This window comes from Salvia splendens, chromosome 8 (genome assembly GCF_004379255.2).
Source record: "Salvia splendens isolate huo1 chromosome 8, SspV2, whole genome shotgun sequence".
Taxonomy (NCBI): Eukaryota; Viridiplantae; Streptophyta; class Magnoliopsida; order Lamiales; family Lamiaceae; genus Salvia; species Salvia splendens.
In genome coordinates, this window is record NC_056039.1 from 2,858,216 (window position 1) to 2,876,683 (window position 18,468).

General features: G+C 37.8%; 4 protein-coding genes across 4 annotated transcripts; 3 read left to right on the plus strand and 1 right to left on the minus strand.

The window, feature by feature from the left end:
• The first annotated feature begins 2,555 nt into the window (after positions 1-2,555).
• On the plus strand, positions 2,556-3,794 carry LOC121744649 (zinc finger MYM-type protein 1-like). The gene is made up of 2 exons (XM_042138243.1): positions 2,556-3,084; positions 3,184-3,794. The coding sequence occupies exons 1-2, from the start codon at positions 2,556-2,558 to the stop codon at positions 3,792-3,794; spliced, it is 1,140 nt and encodes a 379-aa protein (XP_041994177.1).
• A 653-nt stretch (positions 3,795-4,447) lies between these two features.
• Positions 4,448-4,966, plus strand: LOC121744650. Its single transcript, XM_042138244.1, has one exon. The coding sequence runs from the start codon at positions 4,448-4,450 to the stop codon at positions 4,964-4,966; it is 519 nt and encodes a 172-aa protein (XP_041994178.1).
• A 2,279-nt stretch (positions 4,967-7,245) lies between these two features.
• LOC121745228 (vesicle-associated membrane protein 727-like) lies at positions 7,246-10,399 on the minus strand. The gene is made up of 6 exons (XM_042139043.1): positions 10,245-10,399; positions 9,545-9,778; positions 9,257-9,458; positions 9,028-9,148; positions 7,666-7,728; positions 7,246-7,589 (listed from the first exon to the last, which is right to left on the minus strand). Exons 2-6 carry the CDS (start codon positions 9,732-9,734, stop codon positions 7,461-7,463), a joined length of 705 nt encoding a protein of 234 aa, XP_041994977.1. The 5' UTR covers positions 9,735-9,778; positions 10,245-10,399; the 3' UTR covers positions 7,246-7,460.
• Positions 10,400-16,621: 6,222 nt separating this feature from the next.
• On the plus strand, positions 16,622-18,281 carry LOC121746158 (glyoxylate/hydroxypyruvate reductase HPR3-like). Its single transcript, XM_042140066.1, has 2 exons — positions 16,622-17,238; positions 17,523-18,281. The coding sequence occupies exons 1-2, from the start codon at positions 16,726-16,728 to the stop codon at positions 18,048-18,050; spliced, it is 1,041 nt and encodes a 346-aa protein (XP_041996000.1). The 5' UTR covers positions 16,622-16,725; the 3' UTR covers positions 18,051-18,281.
• Positions 18,282-18,468: the final 187 nt, after the last annotated feature.

Below are 18,468 nucleotides of genomic sequence, written 5' to 3' on the forward strand. Positions count from 1 at the left end.
TTAATTATAACAATTAAATGGATAACGGCATCATAATCCTAATTCAATTAAGTTGGGTAAAAGTAAATAATAAAAAAAGGTATTATAATCGTACTATTAGCATAACACTCCATAATATGAATAATTGAAAACGGAAGGGCAGATCTTGTTGCAGTGAGTCTGGATTCGAATCCCACTGCTGTCGTGTAGTTACTTCCATCTCTCAGGCACAAGTATGAGGCCTTGGGAGATGGACTTCTGGCAACCAGTGGGTTAAGACCTTCTCTTTAACGGGCTACTACATACCCTGATTGAACTCCTTCACATGATGTCGGGTCGGAGGGTGGTGGCCGCCTCCTTCACATGATGTCGGGCCGGAGGGTGGTGGCCGCTAAGGCGACGGAATCGTTTTTTTTTTCGTGCAATAATTGGATTTGAGGAAAATAAGTTATTCATAGCCGTTGTGATGTGAATGGAGGAGCGGCGGCTTGTTGGGCCCAGGCCCATTATTAGCTACGTGGGCCACGTGGAGCGTGTTGATGCAACAAACAAAACAACCAACTCTTAAACATTTACTTGTTTTAATTATTTGTATTTATTGTCATATTACGATATCTCTCTACGAAATTATGATTTTTTAGATATTTAAAAAAAATTAATGTATAATAATTATGAAAATCTTGGTGAATAAAAATGAATTTTAAAAATTATGATAATTTAATGGATTAGTATACTTACTAAAAAATACATGATAGGTTGTGGAACCCAAAAATGATAAATTAGGTCAATAAGTTGAGTAATATGGTGCGAACAATATATTTTTTTATGTATGTAATTATTTGTGCAAATGAGATTGCTTCAAAAAGAAAACAAGATTTATAAGTGGATTATTGGAATGATTTTGATATACAGTTTCCACGTTCGGTCTAATAATTTTATGGAGTCTTTTTTTTGAACTTGTGCATATATAAATGAGCTATAATAATGAATCTCATGACAAAAAAAAAACAATACAAACTGGACTTGTAGACAAAATGATTTCATTTGATAAAAATAAGACTATGGAATTTATAATTTATTTTACTAAAATCCATCATTTTGCATCTATCTATTACCAATTGATCATGTCACCTTTTCATGACATGTCATTTTTTTGTGATAGTGTCATGTGTTAAATAGGTCCTCTATCGTATAATACAAACAGGGGCGGACCCACAACAGGTAGGGCCGAAGTCCTTACCTAATTTTTTTTTATTTTCTACTTTCAAAATTTTTAAAATTTTAAAAAATTATGTTAAGCCCTTGCCAAAATAATGCTACTGAAGAACAAATTATTTTGGATGAATAATTGTATGAGACTTAACATTAAAGAAAGGAAAAGTTAAAATTCACAGAAGAAATATAACAATGGCGTTAGAGAAGCATAAGGAAGAAGAAGAGTATTATCATACATAAATTAATATAAAAGTAAAAGTCACATGGACCCCACTTTAAATGCTTTGACCGGTTCGTAACTTATTAAAAAAGATTGTACTCTAAAAGTGTCGTTACTTTTTAAAGTGAAACACGTCTTTGTTATTAAATTTTAGTAAAAGGAGTTTACATTTTAATTGGCACACACGTTTTTAAGATTTTAAAAACTAGAAAGGAGAAACATAAGGGTTTTTTCATTTTGAAGTTTACAGCGGCGCGGCGATACAGAAACAACGCCATTTTGTAAAAGTGGGGTTTGAGTATTTGAAACTTTAGAGAAATTAATATTCAAATTCTACACAAATTGTGAGGTAAGGAGTTTATTAAAGTTGTTAATTTTATATTCTATTTCTTGTTTTTGTAAAATTTTGATAGAATAGTTGCAAGCTAAAAAAGTTATAACAATGGTTAGTTGCAAGCTAATATTTGTGATTGTCGTATAGAATACAGTTTATATTAGTGAGTGTTGATAGTATCTTTATATCTTATGGAGTTATGTATATAAACTAATATTGTACTTGTCTCGTTATTGCTTAGATTGACCGTAGAGGTTGGAACGCTTCTTTAAAAAAATGCGTCGGGATGAATTTTCTTCTCCAAGTGAACCCATTGTTGAAGCAATGGAAAATCAGCCCCGAACAAAAGTTGAGTTGAACTTGAATGATATTGTTGGTGATCTGGGAAAACGCAAGTCAATTGAAGAGTTCGATGTTTCAATTTGAGATAGAGTATGAAGAGAGTACTTGAATAAGGCGCCCTTGTCAATCAATTGGACATAAGTATGAAAAAAGAAATATGGTAATCAAGAAAGAAGTTTTCAAGATATTTGGTTTAAAAGGTATACATGGTTAGAGTATAGTGTATCAAAGGATGCAACCTTTTGCTTTTGGTGCTAAATTTTCAAGAAATCAGATCAAGGGGGTCGACAATCAGATGATGCTTTTACAAAGACAGGTTGTAGCAACTGGAAAAATGCATTAGAAAGATTCAATTATCATGTTGGAGGCGTGAATAGTTGTCATAATAATGCTAGAATTCAGTTCGAAGCTTTTCAAGATCAAAGGAACAGTGTGACAAGTATATTACGGTCAAATACCCGTGAGATGGAAGTTGCATATCGCATTCGGTTGACAGTCTCATTGAATGTGACTCGGTTTCTCTTAAAGCAAGGATTATCTTTTCGTGGACATGATGAGTCAAGTAGTTCTTCAAATCGAGTTAATTTTATTGAGTTGCTTCTATGGTTTAGTGAACTTAATGATGATGTATCCAAAACTTTGTTTGCAAATGCTCCTGCTAACAATCAAATGAATTCACCACGAATTCAAAAGGAATTAGCAAACGCTTGTGCTTCAGAGGTCACACTTGCCATAGTTAAAGATATTGGAGATAAAGTTTTCACTCTTTTGGTTGATGAGGCTCGAGACGTTTCAATGAAGGAGCGGATGGGAGTTATTTTAAGATATGTGAATAACGAAGGATATGTGATTGAACGATTTATTGGAATCGTGCATGTAACTGACACTTCCTCTCATACTCTGAAATGTGTTATTGATGATTTATTGGTGAAGCATAATTTATCTCTATCTAAAGTGAGAGGGCAAGGATACGATGGAGCTTCTAATATGAGGGGTAAGTTTAATGGATTGAAATCCTTAATATTGCAAGAAAATCCATATGCCATGTATATTCATTGTTTCTCTCATCAACTCCAATTAATTATTGTTGCAGTTTCCAAGGGTATTAGAGTTGTGAAGGATGTTTTTAGCTATGTCTGCATGATTGTGAATATGGTTGAGGCATCTTGTAAGAGAAAAGACCAACTTAGGCAGTTGCAACATGACATATTAGTTGAACAACTTAATGATGGGGAAGTCATAAGTGGAAGAGGTAAAAATCAAGAAACTAGTTTGGTAAGGTCTGGAGACACTCATTGGGGCTCACATTACTTTACATTGCTTCGTCTATGCTCTATGTGGTCTTCGGTTGAGAAAGTGTTGGAAGTTGTACGTGACGATGCTACTCTCCGTGATAACAGAAGTACCACTGAAGGATTGATTGAAAGGATGTATAACTATGAGTTTGTTTTCACTTTGCATTTGAAGAAACATTTATTGGGAATAACCAATGAATTATCCATTGCATTGCAAAAGAAATATCAAAATATTATTCAAGCCATATCATTGATCCAAAGTGTGAAACATCAGTTGCAAAGTTTTAGAGAGAATGGATGGGAAGACATACATGATCAAGCAACAACGTTTTGTGAATTGCATAATATTTCACAAGTTGATATGGATGAAATTGTACCACGCCGTGGTTATAAGAAGTATGGAGCATAGTTGATCACGAATTTGCATCATTATCATGTAGAGATTTTTAATCAGGTATTGTAATATTCCTATTCATATCTTCTATATATATATATATATATATATATATATATATAGAAGATATGAATAGGAATATTACAATACCTGATTAAAAATCTCTACATATCTTCTATATATATATATATATATATATATATATATATATATATATATATATAGGGTTGTGTTAAAGATAGAACCATTCTTAAGTGTAGAACCTAGAACTCTACATATTTTATTCATTGGATGAGGAAAAAATGACGGTCAAGATTAAAAATCATACATATTAGACTATGTTTTCACGACATTCCGGACTCAACATGTGAAAAAACTCACATGTTGATGGAAGAATGAATGAAACGAAGAAGAGTCCATGCATGCTTTATTTTTTCACTTCTCTGCATTCACCCATTAATAATAGTTTTGGTTGTAATGGGAAGTTGCTGTGCAAATCAACACCATTGGATTAAAAGATCTAACGACCTCCGTTTGACATTTGTTCTACGTTTAAGAATGGTTCTATCTTGATCACAATCCTATATATATATATATATATATATATATATCATAATTTATATTATTGTGATTGCAATGTCAAGGTGGTTGATTTAACTATAGAAGAGATGGATAATCGATTTTCTGAAGCTAGCACCGAGTTGCTAGGATGCATATCATGTATTGATCCAAGAAATTCTTTCTCTCGATTCAGTGATGATCAAGTAATCCGTCTTGCTACTTTATATCACGAGGACTTCTCTGCAAATGATTGTTCACGTCTTCCACTTCAACTTAGTAATTTTATTGCTAATGTACGATGTGATCCTCAATTTACTGCCTTAAGCAACTTAGGAGACGTTGCTACGGAAATGGTCAAAAGTGGTAAGCATTTGGTTTTTCCGTTGGTTTATCGGATTATTGAGTTGGCATTGGTTTTACCTGTTGCTACTGCTTCTGTTGAGAGAGCATTTTCTGCAATGAAGACTATCAAGACTGACTTGCGAAATCGGATGGGAGATGAGTGGATGAATGATAGTTTAATTGTGTACATTGAGAAGGACTTGTTTTCAACGATTGATAATGAAAAAATCTTGCAACGTTTTCAATCGATGAGAACACGTAGAATTCAGTTGCCACCGCTTTAGACGTAAAACCGCAACTATGACATGTTATTTTTATTAGATATATTTTGGACTACTTCGTATTAAATATATATGCATTTTATAGTTTTTGCGTTTTTATATTGTATAATTATATATATATATATATATATTATGTTTGACCGTGAAAAAATCTTACAGTTAATTTTTTCTGCGTCTGCCCTTTTAATTCAAATATAAATATGTTACCGTTCAAAAAATGTGACCTCTTTGAAATTACATTTGCATTATCAAACGCCGAATAAGTGGACATTTTTTCCCCTCATAATTATAAAGGGGAAAAAAGGAAAAAGAACACTCATATGGTCCTTAATTATCTATGTCAGTAGGTTACCCTTTTTTTCTTGAGAAAAAGGTATGTTAGTAAGTAATACTCACATTACCCCAAAAACTACACACACGAAAAACAAAAATCTCTTTTATTATCACTTATCTTCTTCAGAAAATAATGCTGACTTAACTATCCTTTCCTTCCAAGAAAAGATCTTCATTTCTTGAGAGAGTATTTCCAACTCATCATCATCTTCTTCTTTTTCTTCGCGGCGCTCTGCGTAGATCAATAGATCATCACTTCTTCTCCTTCATAGCCTCACTGCAAGAATCAACAAGGAAAAACGATGGTGAAGAAGGGAATTTAGAGTTTCTTGAATTCTTGGAAAGAAGAGCTTCCTCCTCAGATTCGACAACATTTGGCTCTGTTGATTCTAGTTTTGGAACTGAATCATCTCTCAACACGTCTTCCAGACTAACATACTCGTTTTGTTGTTGAGCTGCCATGTTGACTCTTATATGCCAATGAAAATAGAAATTTTGAATCGAGGTCCTTTAAGCATGACCGAGCTATATTGAGGATGCGACAAATAATATTGGCACTCGTCACAATCAGCGGCATACAATGGCGTACTCGAATCCAAAGTCTATATTAACCACTTTATCACTAGATCAACAAATAAATCATCTTTTTACTCTCAAGAGGAATGGGATATATATGTCGAGAATTGTGAAAATCAATGCTTGAGCTGTGCATCATTAATGAAGCTATATGTTTAATTAGTGAGTTGTACCACGAATTTAATGAATGCTATCATCATAATAGCGTCCATAATAGCGGACGTCGGGGCAGATATCCGACCGGCGTGCATGACGTCCGTCCCGGACGTCGGCTTTTGCACGAAAAACGACGGACGAGAGGTGGTCCGTCGGTTTCCGCTGACATCCGCTATTGCAGCGACACGACGGACGTCCCAAATTTTTGATTTTTTTTAAAACTCTATATATACGGCTCGTTGCAAACTCTATATATACGATTTTTTAAAAAACTTTAACGCATGTATTATCGTCGAAAATGAAGGCATAAAACAAAAACATATCATACCGTCGGGCCCCCCGGTCGGCTAGCGGCAAACTATATAGATTAAAGGCATAACATGTACTTTGTTTGAATCGTTTTTTTGGTTTGGGATGGTTTTTTTGGTGAACTATGTATTTTTTTTAATTTAAATATGTATGTTTTTTTAGAAATAAAATGGTTGCATTTTCCCCGTATTCGTGTCGAAATTTTAATTCCGTAATTGTTAATTTGTGAATTTGTGAATTTTAATTATTGAGATGTCCGTCGGAATGTCTTTGGGGATATCCGCTATTGTGGAGTGAGATATCCTTATGACGTGGCAGGAGGTGTTTCAGGATGTCCGCCGGGACATCCGTCCCTATTGTGGATGCTCTAAGCAATGAATCTTGAACGTTGGTTTGATTTTACGTACACTAGCACTGTAGTTTAGGTGGTAATTAATTAATTAGGTGTTAGGCCATGGACATAAAATGATTTCGTGGTTTGGCGATGTTACTCCACATGGCATCTCTATATATGTATGTTTCCACTTTTTATTACTCTACACATATATAGTAGCAGTAGTAGTACTACATTTTATAGACATATAGCGACTAAAGCTACTCCCATTGAAGTGTATTACTATGATTAAATGTCGAATTGATTTCTAGCTACAAACTGTCAATCCCTTCATTTTTAGTTCATTCCAAAACATTGTTATATTGCAAAGAGTTTATTATTGAAGTAATTTAATATGAATCAAAACAATGTTAAAATAAACTCTATGTTGGTTCAATGGCTCAAACTAGGCATATTTCACAACCCGAAATTTGTGAAAAATTGAGGAATATTTGTCCCTTGTGGCCATACTCTCTAGCTCCACTCCTTCCAACCCAATATATCTTTTTTATTGGGTTACTTGTTCACATATATATACTTGTAAAATGTAATGTAAGCTTCATTTTTAACAGAAAATTGCCAAAATAGCAATGATAAAGTCTCCACCGTAAATTACAATTGACCAAACGGGAGTGTGTGAGCATAGCAAACAGAAGATATACATAGTAATAAACTGATGGTTTTTGTACATTAAGATGAGAAAAACCCAGAAACAAACGTGACGTGTTTCAGTACCAAGGTTTTCAAATCTCAACGAAACATAAGCCAGAGAAGGCAGAGAAGAACGAGAACCACCCCTGCAATCATCAGCTTCATGCGGAGATTTTGCATCCACATTTGCCGACGCAACTGCCTGCCTTGCCTTTGGAAGCTGTCAGCCTGAATAAGATTTCAGTAAGCACATCAAACACAGAACCGTAATTTTCTACACAAAGGGATTAGAGAGAGTTTTCACCTGGAACTGGAGGTTATCAGTCTTGTCCACCAGTAATTCAATTTTCTCACCACGATCCAAAACCTGAGTGAAAACAAAAGGTGCGAACGTTTGGTGAGGTATCAATTGGTTTTAAAGTTTTCAAGCGGCATGTGTAGAGAAATAATCTACAGCATATGATAGGAAAATAAGAGAAATATGTTGAAGCAAACAGTCTTAACATCTTCCATTCCACATACAATCAAAATATTAATAAACCTTTTTCCTAATCTAAAAGGTCTCTGACCAGCAATGAAAACAATACACTAGGAGATGTTAGCTGCCAGAAAATTGTCAAATAAGAACTTATTAGGCACATTTAACACTTTTGATAAGATCAGAGGTGGTCGATAACAGGTTGAAACCGGCCGCATTGCTTATCTCCTCATGCCTTCCCACAGTTTCAGGCTACAAATACAATTCTCACCTTGTCCTTCCAAACCACAATTTCCTCCTACCATTAGGCTCTTTACCCATCATGGAAATATTTGGCATGATTCAGAATTTACATTGCAAGTCATGTTGCTATAAATATACACGCCAAGGTCAGGCCCATCAGGTCAAAAGTTTCTCCTAGTAGTACTATCACCGCATTTAGACTGTATGATGACTCCTTATGAAATGTTCTCACCAAGCTGGAAATGCACTCACAAGAAAAGAATCCCAACAAAATACCAAAAGATTTTGAAAAGATGGTTAGAGTCTATACTACCATCAATGGACCCAAATCAAAGTAATCAGGCGGAGAATATAGAAGAGTGACTAGGAGACAAAACAGTAAACTAATTCCCACAAGTTCTGAGTAATCACATGCACTCAAGCATGTATTTCCTGCCAAAGAGAGGATGTAGGATACTAAGGGTGGCTAAGCAGATCTAGGCTTCTACTTACCAGGAAGAAAGTACAACGAAGCCTGACTATTTCTCCTTGACTAATAGTAATATGTAATCCAAATTAAATAACTAAGTATCATTCATATTCTGACTGAGATGAAATGCCCCAGGACATGTGAATTTTTCATATGCATGTTTTCTTTTTGTTTAGGTGTCTCCAAGTGTGTATCGGGGGGAGGGGGGGATAAAAGCAATGTCTTTTAGGCAATGGGCATATAAACAAAATTTGTATTATGGATTTCAATGAATCACGAGAAGATGCAGGTATAGCATGACTACAACTCAATGAACTAAAGCATCCACTACCTGAATCATACACATCTCAGTGACCTCCTCTAAACAGATTCAATTGAAATGAACATTACTTTAGAACATTAGCATATTTGTTGCTCAAGCTGTAAAAATCAGAATTTCAAATTTTCCTCATGAGTAGAACAGACTGAAAATGTACCTTCTCAATGTTGTCCATCATTATCCCTTTGACCTCTGTTATTTGAGCCTTCAGTTTAGACAGCTTGTTCATTTCCTCTGGATGATTCATACAATATTGCATGTGTTCCTTGAGCTTTGGTCTGGCAAGGAAACAAGTACCAGAATTATGGTAGGAAAATAGAACATTGAAGTTTTCAACTTGTCATACATTATATCTCCCCAAAATACAACTAAAGACATATACACACCCAAATTCTCGGTCAAGATTGTATGCAATGCTAAACCGATCTTCAAACAACAGGTCATCTTCATCTTCATCATCCGCTAAAGGGTGTGGATCATCACTCTTGAAGCTAGCACCATAACGCTGCTTGAAATCATCCTTCACTCTCTCCAAAAATACAAAAGGTATGCTTCTTCCCATTGATTCATCTGCAACAACTAGGAACACTGCATGGCAAACAAAACACAGCGGAATGTAATTTGAGCAGTAAAGTTCCCAAGGTAGCTAACCATACAAACAAAGACACACATACCAAATCCACTATCGAGAAGGAAATTGAAAGTGTGGCCGTCACAAGAATACGTGTACTTGCTGCTGTTAGAAGGAAGCTTTTGCAAGCACTGAACGGCAATTGTGCTGAAGTTTCCAGAGTAAGGAGTGTGCTCTGCTAGCACGACAGTCCCTTTGGCAACGAAGCTGTAAATCAAACCCTTCGGAACCATTATAAAATCGCTAAGAGGTCCACAACAAAACGCCCGCTATCAACCTAAAAATGTTCAACGGAAACAATTAGAAACTCAAACAAATCCAAACCCCAAACTCCAAAAATCCAACATGCGTGCAACGGTTGCACTGTTCAAGAAGCAAATCCGCTCTCGAAAATGGAAATGATCAATCCAACAATAACCAATCTATGCGAAAAATTACAAACGAACAAAGTTTAATTGAAAACTGTATTGAATGAAGATTATCCAATCATGCTACACCAGATCATGATCAACCAAATTATGAAGATTAAATTAAAAAACCCTAACACACTAAGTCAAAACAATACATTATATTCGTCAAAATTAGAGGACAATACCACCTAATAGAGCAAGCAGGCACTAAATTAAACAAAATTAAGAAAGAAACATGAACAAATTCGCACATCTCGTCAACGGAAACAATGGGCGGGCCTATCGATGAGATCAAAAGTCCAATAGAAGAATCAATGAGTATGGAATCATAACCTCGGAAATGGCGCAGTGAGTAGGAATTCGAATGGATTGATGGATCGATCGGATTTAATTCTTGCAGAAGTAGTTTCTTAATGGATGATTAATTACGTTGGCTTGAAGAAAATTGTGGAAAGCTCGCTACAGTTGAAAGCAGAGTAGTAAAAGTAATTAAATTTATACCCCTCTGTCCCCTAATTTCGTTTTTCAGATCGATCCCTCTACTTACTGGGAGCATCTCCAGTGGTCGGATGTCCCACTCGGACATCCACTAGGACATCCCAAAAACACATCCTGCCACGTCACTAGGACTTCTCATCCCACTGCCACGTCACTAGGACATCCCCTTCACAATCCGCCATTCCCATCGCCCTTCCCACTAGGACTTCCCACAATAAAAAAAATCACAAATTCACAAATATACGTAGCGGAATTATAATTTTGACATGGAATACGAGAAAATTGCAAATGCTTCATTAAAAAAAAATACATAAAAAAATTTACATAATAAAAAAGAAAAAATTACATAATAAAATTTTTGACTCGGCTCACTCCTCGTCGTCCGTGCCGCCCCCGCCGTCCCCGCCGCTAATCTCGGCGCCATCATATCCAATGGGTGGCATGCCCAAATCGCGCCGACATCCATCGATCACATCCTTCAACATCCTTTTGTACACAGGATCTGTCGTGCTATGCCACCTATGCATGGTCCGGACCAAGCTAGTCGTTAACTGCGCGCGGGCGCGTCGGTCGATATCTTCTGGGGGAGCAGGGGCCTCCGATTGGACCTCGAACGACCCGCTGCTGCTTCCCCTAGCCCTCCGCTGCGTAGCCTTTTGCCCAACCGGGCGACGACGACGACTAGAGTCTGATTGAGGTAGCGGGGACACTTCGTCGGCTTCTGGGAGCTCGTGCGAACCAGCACTGCTGCTGTATTCACCAGAAGCGTTGATCTTAGTCCGCTTCGCCCAGCCTGATTCGACTCCCCCACAAAACTTTGGGGAATCCTTCACCACGAGAAAGGCCTCCCACTGATCGAATTGTTTGAACTTCAAGGCTCTGTCGGGGTACTGAGCAAAGGCACGGTTCCGGACATCCTCCTCGGACATACCGCTGCTTGCCTGGCGGAGATTGTTTTGGTAGAGACCCGCAAATCGACTAAGCTTAGGCCTCAACTGCTCCTACTGTTTCCGGCACTGTTCGGGAACGCGACGCTTCGCCCCAGCCGGTTTGTGTGTGGGGTAGGCTTCAGCGATGCGATACCACAGTCTGTCAATATGTTGGTTGGCACCGACATAGGGATCCTCGACTACTGAAACCCAAGCCTTCGCAAGCGCGACATTTTTCCACGGGCTCCATACCGTCCTCTTTCCCGTCTCATCCTCATCCTCCTCCTCTGCCACCGTTCGCGACGTCCTCACGGGACGTCCGTATCCGACCTTCAACGCCACAATGGCGGACGTCCCGGTCGCCCGTCGCAGACGTCCGACCGGACGTCCGCCATTGGAGATGCTCTGATATTCACTTTTTGCTCCTTTTTTTCCCTCAAATGTCATTACCGGTCTATCACAATCTTTGTTTCCAAATTTTCTTTCATAAAAAAGATATGGGATATAATGTAGGAGTAATATATGTGGTGTTTTTTTTTCTAAAAAAGAGTTACATATATGGAAGTGATATAAAAAAATAAATCTTAATTTGGTGCAACATAATAACATGTCTAACTTATATTCAACTTATGCAACATAAATCTCTCGAGATAAAAGATAAATCAAGATAAAATTTTTGAGAAAACAGGATGGAAGCGGATGAAAAAGGGGAAATGAAGTTTTAAAATATCTCAGAATGGCGTTGTTTAATATCTCTAACTATTAAAAAGAAAGAATTCAGATCAAGATGGTGGTTGTAGAGTTTTCGATCGATCCAATAGAATGATTGAACTCTCCTTGCATTTTAGGGCAACAGTGTCAGTAGTTAGTTTTTAAATTCAGGTTAATGTTACTTAAATATATGCACACAATATTAGTTGATGGATATCGAATTTGACAATAAGTTTTTTTATGAATAATTTTTTAAGATATAGTAACATGTGGTATTAGGTTATACAATTCTCAGATTAAATAAATCACATTTTATTTTAAAAAAATTTTAACTCTCGTATTAATCTAAAAAGAGTAAAGGTCAAAACTAGTCCTGAACATATGTCAATTTTATGATTTTTGGTCTTAAGTTTTATCTTTTGTATTTTTGCATCCTGAACATTTCAAATCGGATCACAATTGGTCTTGGACTAACTGTTCCGTTAGAGCATCAACATCCGTACTCTTGCCAACGAGCACGGATGTGGGCCCGGCCCCACTTTTTCTGCCTACTCTTAGGCAAGAGCACAACACCCACATCCGTGGTCTTCCGCTAGGACGAGCACAAGGGTCTCACAATTTCATTATTCAATTTAAATAAAAATATTTCCACAAAATTAAAATACATAAAAAATACCCGGAATAATATTACAAATTACAAAAAAATTAAAAATTACATAATTAAATTCCTAAAAAATAAAAATTACATAATTAAACTCCTAAAAAATAAAAATTATGTAATTTAAGCTTAAAAATGCTTCAGGGAAGACTAGTCATCATCGTCACATGCGATCGAAGTTGCTCGGGGGTCATATTTGACCTATCGGCCAAATTGAGTTGGGCCAAAACCCCCCACAACGAGTTGGTGGGGGTTGAGGTGGCACATAGGGAGCACAGAGCGGGAGTGGGAGCCGGTTCGGGAGCGAGGGCGGAAGGAGTCGCGGCGCGACGGCGGTTGGCCGCCGCCTTCTTCCTTCTTTGCGGTCGGCGTCGGGAACCGCTCGGGCCGGCGTCGGGGCTACCCAAGTTAGCTCCGGCAAGTTGGCTAGCCACGTCTTCGGAGTCGGCGTCGGATACGGATACCGACCTTGACCGTTTGGAGGAGCCGCTAGAGGAGGATGTTACGCCTCCCCTATACTTCGGATGCGACCGCGTCTCCTGCCAAATGTTGAGGTACTTGAACGGCTTGTAGTTCATGGATTGGTAGGTCAACAAGGCGGAACTGATGATGTCGACCTCGCTCCGGCCGCTCCCCGCCGACCACTCTTCCTGGAGGTAATACCCCTGGAACTTTTGGATTTTTTCGTTGGCTCTATATATGGGGTTGCGCACCATACTCTCGTTGCGCTCGATTGTTCCAGCCGGCCGATTTTCATTGTACCGGCGACAGATGCGCCACCAATAATAATTGTCGGATTGGTTCGTGCCAACCTCCGGATCTTCGGAGATTGACAAGAACGCTTTGAACAATTGCTCCATCTCCGCCGGAGTGTACGGTGTGCGGACACCGCAAGTAGGTGGAGTCGTAGTTTGGGAGGGGCCGCTCGACCTCGCTCTAGGCTCGGGTGTCCACCCATATTGCCCGACGGGGGCATCTTGGTCGTCGATCGATTAAGGCCAGTAACCACCCGGAACTTCCAAACCTTGGGTTTGAGAGGGGCCGAATATTCCATTTCCGGACTAGGAAACGGTTGTGAACCGAACTAATCGGGGTTCAACCCATGGGAGCCGGGGGTGATCGCCGTGGCCGGACATTGTTTTGTTGTAAGAGTAAGAGTGAAAGAAAGATTGAGAATGGAAACGAGAGAATTTAGATGAGAATTGTGTTGTGTGGTGTGAATTTTGCTGTGGAAGTGGGGGTATTTATAGATGAAAATGTGTATTTTTGGGGACAAAATTGAAAAATTAAATTAAAAGTGGGTAGAAAATGGATATAATTTTTTGGGAAGTGGGAAAATATTTTTTTTTAATTTTTAATCAGATTTTTTAATTAAAATCTGATTTTTTAAAAAAAAAATAAATTGCCAACGGCTATGCCGTTGGCCAATAGGAAGCTGCCACGTCGCCTGCTCGCTGGCACGGACGTGCTCGATGCATCGAGCAGCGCCGTGCCAGCGGCAAGAGCGCAGCGGCGGACAGCTCATCCGCGCCGCTGGCACGGACGGACGAGCTTGTGCTCGCCGATGTGGATGCTCTTAGTTTTTAACGGTCAACGGGTTTAATTACGGTTTTGACCAAATTAGACTGTTTATTATGATTTTTTTACTCCCTAATTATTTCTTAATTATTTTCTTTAAATTCTTCAAAATATAACAACGAAAGTATTAAGAATATATTTCAATATTCTTAATTATTTATAGCAACGAAAGTATTTTTTACTCCCCAACTACTAAATTTCAATATTTATTCAAATTAATTTAATAAGAATGCAACTATTAAGATATTGTTAAAAATATAAATAAATTTCACACCATAGTTTATATTTAGTAATGTAAATAATTAGTAGTATTTCAGGATAAATTAAATATATAAATTTCAAGGAAATTGGTTTAAATTACTGAGTAAGAATACAAAAATCATACAAATAAATTATTAAAACTTTAGATCTCAAAAAGTATTTTATAAATTTATTTTGAATTAACAAACAAAAAGAATTAAGAAATTTATCACAAATCCTTTTAATAGTGGAGTAACAAATACTCCTAATATGCAATATTGGTTGACAATTATTACGTCATACGACATTGTTCAATTGGAAAACATCAATATATTATTGGTAAATAATTAATTTGTTTTGCTGTTAGCGAATAAATCCACTAGACTTTGTGATATTTTCGAACTGATTTTCAAAATTGCGAAATACTATGGAGTATCTATAATTTGACCAAATTCATGATTTCTTTTGACAATTTGCATGTATTAATATTCCAGTCTTCTAGTTTTCTTGAATTCTTATGCATTAATTTTTTTATTTATATCTAGAAAAAAATAGTTTTGCCTTGATCATGTGTAGTGTTGACTACTGACCTCTTTATAAAAGTTTTTTTGTTTGGTTTATTATTTTACAACAAACATGTACAAGCTGTCAGATTCGATCGAGGTAGTACCTCTCTGTTTTTTACTACTGAAACCCTAATGAAATAATCAATACCTACACAGAATATTACTCCATCCATTTCATATGTCTTAGAGTATCATTACTCCTGGCCCGAAATCAGGCTTCAAGTCTCCTCCACGTTATCATTCCTCTAAATTTGAGTCCCAATCCACAACTGCTTTAATCGTACAGGCTTCAATCCGGGCCGCAACTAATAACTGACACTATTAACAACTTCAACATATTTTACTCGGAAATTCAATACGTTGAACAATTCAAGCCGTGAAAATACATTGTTCAGTCGAAAAAAGAAAATTACAAATCCTAGAAAAAAAATTACAGATCCTAGAAAATTTTTTTATTAAACCCTAGAAAATAAAAATTACAATTCCTAGAAAAAATATTGAAATAATTTAGAGGATAGAAATGGAGAAATTGGTGGAAGAATGTTAAAGAAATGGGTAAAAATATGCAAAAAAAAAAATAATAAAAAAAGAAAAATAAATTTTTGGGGGTTTGCGGCCCGTCCCGAAGCAATTAACCCTAGGCCGGGCCGGACCCCGTGAGCGTCCTCAGGCCGCAACTGCGGCACCGGGACCGGCCCAGGCCGCAACTTCCGCTCATCCAACGCAACGCCCCGGCCGGGACTCGCTTTTTGCAGCCCGGCCCCAAGCGTTAGTGATGCCCTTATCAAATAATTGGAGTATAAGTTTTGCCCTTCCGCTCATAATGCAATCACAATCACATTACAAAAAGAGGAAGGTAATCATTTTTCATGCAATTAGATAGCAATTGGCAAATTGTGGACACATCATAAATTTCGAATATATTTGCAACTATTTCACAATTAAAAAATATGTTCTAGACTATATGTAATATATTATTGATATTTTTCATTCAAAAGATAGCATTCAACATGATTTTATTCATTACATCATAGTATATAATTTCTCGGCTGCGATAAATACAATTTTATATATATAAAAAAATCAGTGTGTAACACTCTCTCTTTCGCATTAAAAATGAAACTTCCTTTTCTTTTTGGATTGTTCAATTAAATATGAAACGTTTCCAAAAATAAAAACAACATCTTCTCCATTTTTTTCTTCTATCTTACTTTACTCTCTCTTTTCATTAACTTACAAAATAACACTAAATAAAATTGCATTCCAAAGTCTAAATATTTTATATTTATTAGAACAGAAATATAATTATAATTTATGAATAAACTCTAAATTTCATGATTTTTCCGCCAATGCTGTGATATTGACTCAGAATTTGACTTGATGCTAATTTACTTTGAAAATGATACTTTTCCAAGTTTGAAGAACTAGTCGAACCAGATGTTCCATCCAACTATTCAATATTTAAACATCAAACAAAATATTCACACAAAAAAAGCATATATAAACAATTGAAAAACGAGTAGTTGGGAACCCCAACTACTACAAAACCCACCACACTCCTTCCCTCAAAACCAAACCAAACCAAACCAAACCAAAAACAACACAAATTCCATTCCAAACTACACAAAAAAAATATGGGTCAAGAAATCAACCCCCAAACCAACGGCTTCCACCACCACCTCAACGGCGGCGGCCCTCCCCTCCCCGCCGCCGACCTCCCCGAACTCCTCGTCCTCCGCCCCGGCCTCCTCTACAAAGTGTTCGAGCAGGAATTCCTGGCCAAATTCAACGTCCTCAAAGCCTTCGAATCCCCTCTCCCGCTCGACAAGTTCCTCCTCGCCCACGCGCAGTCTGCTCGCGCCATCCTCTGCGAGGCCATCGTCACCCGCATCACTGCCGACCTCCTCCTCCAGCTCCCTGCGCTCGAGCTCGTCGTCGCCGACGGCACCGGCGTCAACCACATCGACCTCGCCGCCTGCCGCCGCCGCGGCATCGCCGTCGCCAACACCGGCGACGTCTTCTCCGAGGACACCGCCGACTACGGCGTCGGCCTCCTCATCGCCGTCCTGCGCCGCCTCAGCCGCGCAGACGCATTCGTCCGTCGCGGCTCCTGGCCGGTCCTTGGCGAGTTCCCCCTCGGCCTCAAGGTAGTTTATTGTTTAAATGCGTATTAACAACTAATCACGTCGTCCCATTCCGATCGATATGTTTTATGTTCGTCACCAGATTTTATGAATATATTTTTATTTGATCACACACTTGATGTATGTAACATATTTAATTTTTAGAAATATGTTATTCTGATTTTGACATTTTATAAAATGTGCCAATTCAAATGAAATATACTACAACTAGCAATCATAAATGTTCATAATTGAGTGTATTTTTTTATAAGTGAATTATTAATTATTTATGTCAATTATTATTTCAGCTACGAGGCAAGAGAGTTGGAATAGTAGGTTTGGGCAACATCGGCACAAAGCTAGCCAAAAGGCTCGAGGCATTCGGATGCAAAGTCTCGTACAATTCAAGAACCAAGAAACAATCGGCGCGATACGACTTCCACCCCACGGTGGTGGATCTCGCATTGCACTCGGACATCTTAATAATATGTTGCTCATTGACAGAAAAGACGCGCCACCTGATAAACGACGACGTTCTGAATGCCCTAGGAATGAGCGGTATATTAGTCAACATAGGCCGGGGGCCAATTGTCGATGAGAAGACACTGGTGAGCTACTTGGTCGAGGGGAAGATCGCGGGCGCTGCGATGGATGTCTACGAGAACGAGCCTAATGTTCCGTCCAAGTTATTCGGACTGGACAATGTAGTACTGTCGCCTCATCGCGGCGCCTTCACCGAGGAAGCCTTCGGCGACGCATTGAAGATTGTGATGGGAAATCTAGACGCATTTTTCTCGAATAGCCCTTTGCTCACTCCCGTGAGTACTAATGAATGATTCGTTTTTTTTTAAAAAAAAATTATGAAGCTTGTATTTAATTTTTGGCAATCAAGAAATATTAATTCAAGAGGGTAACACATGGTGTTTGTGTAGGTTTTGGGAAAATAATTGTGGTGGGAGTTTTATTGGATTTGGAAAGAAAGTGTAATGAATATTGTAATTGACGAAATGTCCTTAGTTTTTGTATGAAATTGTCATGACAAATAAGACAATTGTGTAATCAACAAACGAAAGAACGTAAAGAGACACAGAATCTACGTGGTTCACCAACATTGTGTTGGCTACATCCACGGACAAGAACGAAGAACAAATTGTATTATGACTACGGTTACAGATACATAGTTATTGTGTCATACTTCTATATAAATAAGTACTGTGTCATACTTCTATATAAATAAGTACAAGAGGCGAACTG

What these genes read in the sequence shown, in the direction of transcription:
- LOC121746158 (XM_042140066.1), top strand. Translation starts at nt 16,726, where the DNA reads ATGGGTCAAGAAATCAACCCCCAAACCAACGGCTTCCACCACCACCTC. An exon ending in AGTTCCCCCTCGGCCTCAAG is followed by an intron (nt 17,239 to 17,522) that starts GTAGTTTATTGT and finishes TTATTATTTCAG; the next exon opens with CTACGAGGCAAGAGAGTTGG.
- LOC121745228 (XM_042139043.1), bottom strand. Translation starts at nt 9,734, where the DNA reads ATGGTTCCGAAGGGTTTGATTTACAGCTTCGTTGCCAAAGGGACTGTC. An exon ending in TGATGGACAACATTGAGAAG is followed by an intron (nt 7,729 to 9,027) that starts GTACATTTTCAG and finishes GTTTTCACTCAG; the next exon opens with GTTTTGGATCGTGGTGAGAA. An exon ending in CTGATAACCTCCAGTTCCAG is followed by an intron (nt 7,590 to 7,665) that starts GTGAAAACTCTC and finishes AATCTTATTCAG; the next exon opens with GCTGACAGCTTCCAAAGGCA.
- LOC121744650 (XM_042138244.1), top strand. Translation starts at nt 4,448, where the DNA reads ATGGATAATCGATTTTCTGAAGCTAGCACCGAGTTGCTAGGATGCATA.
- LOC121744649 (XM_042138243.1), top strand. Translation starts at nt 2,556, where the DNA reads ATGGAAGTTGCATATCGCATTCGGTTGACAGTCTCATTGAATGTGACT. An exon ending in TGGAGCTTCTAATATGAGGG is followed by an intron (nt 3,085 to 3,183) that starts GTAAGTTTAATG and finishes TTATTGTTGCAG; the next exon opens with TTTCCAAGGGTATTAGAGTT.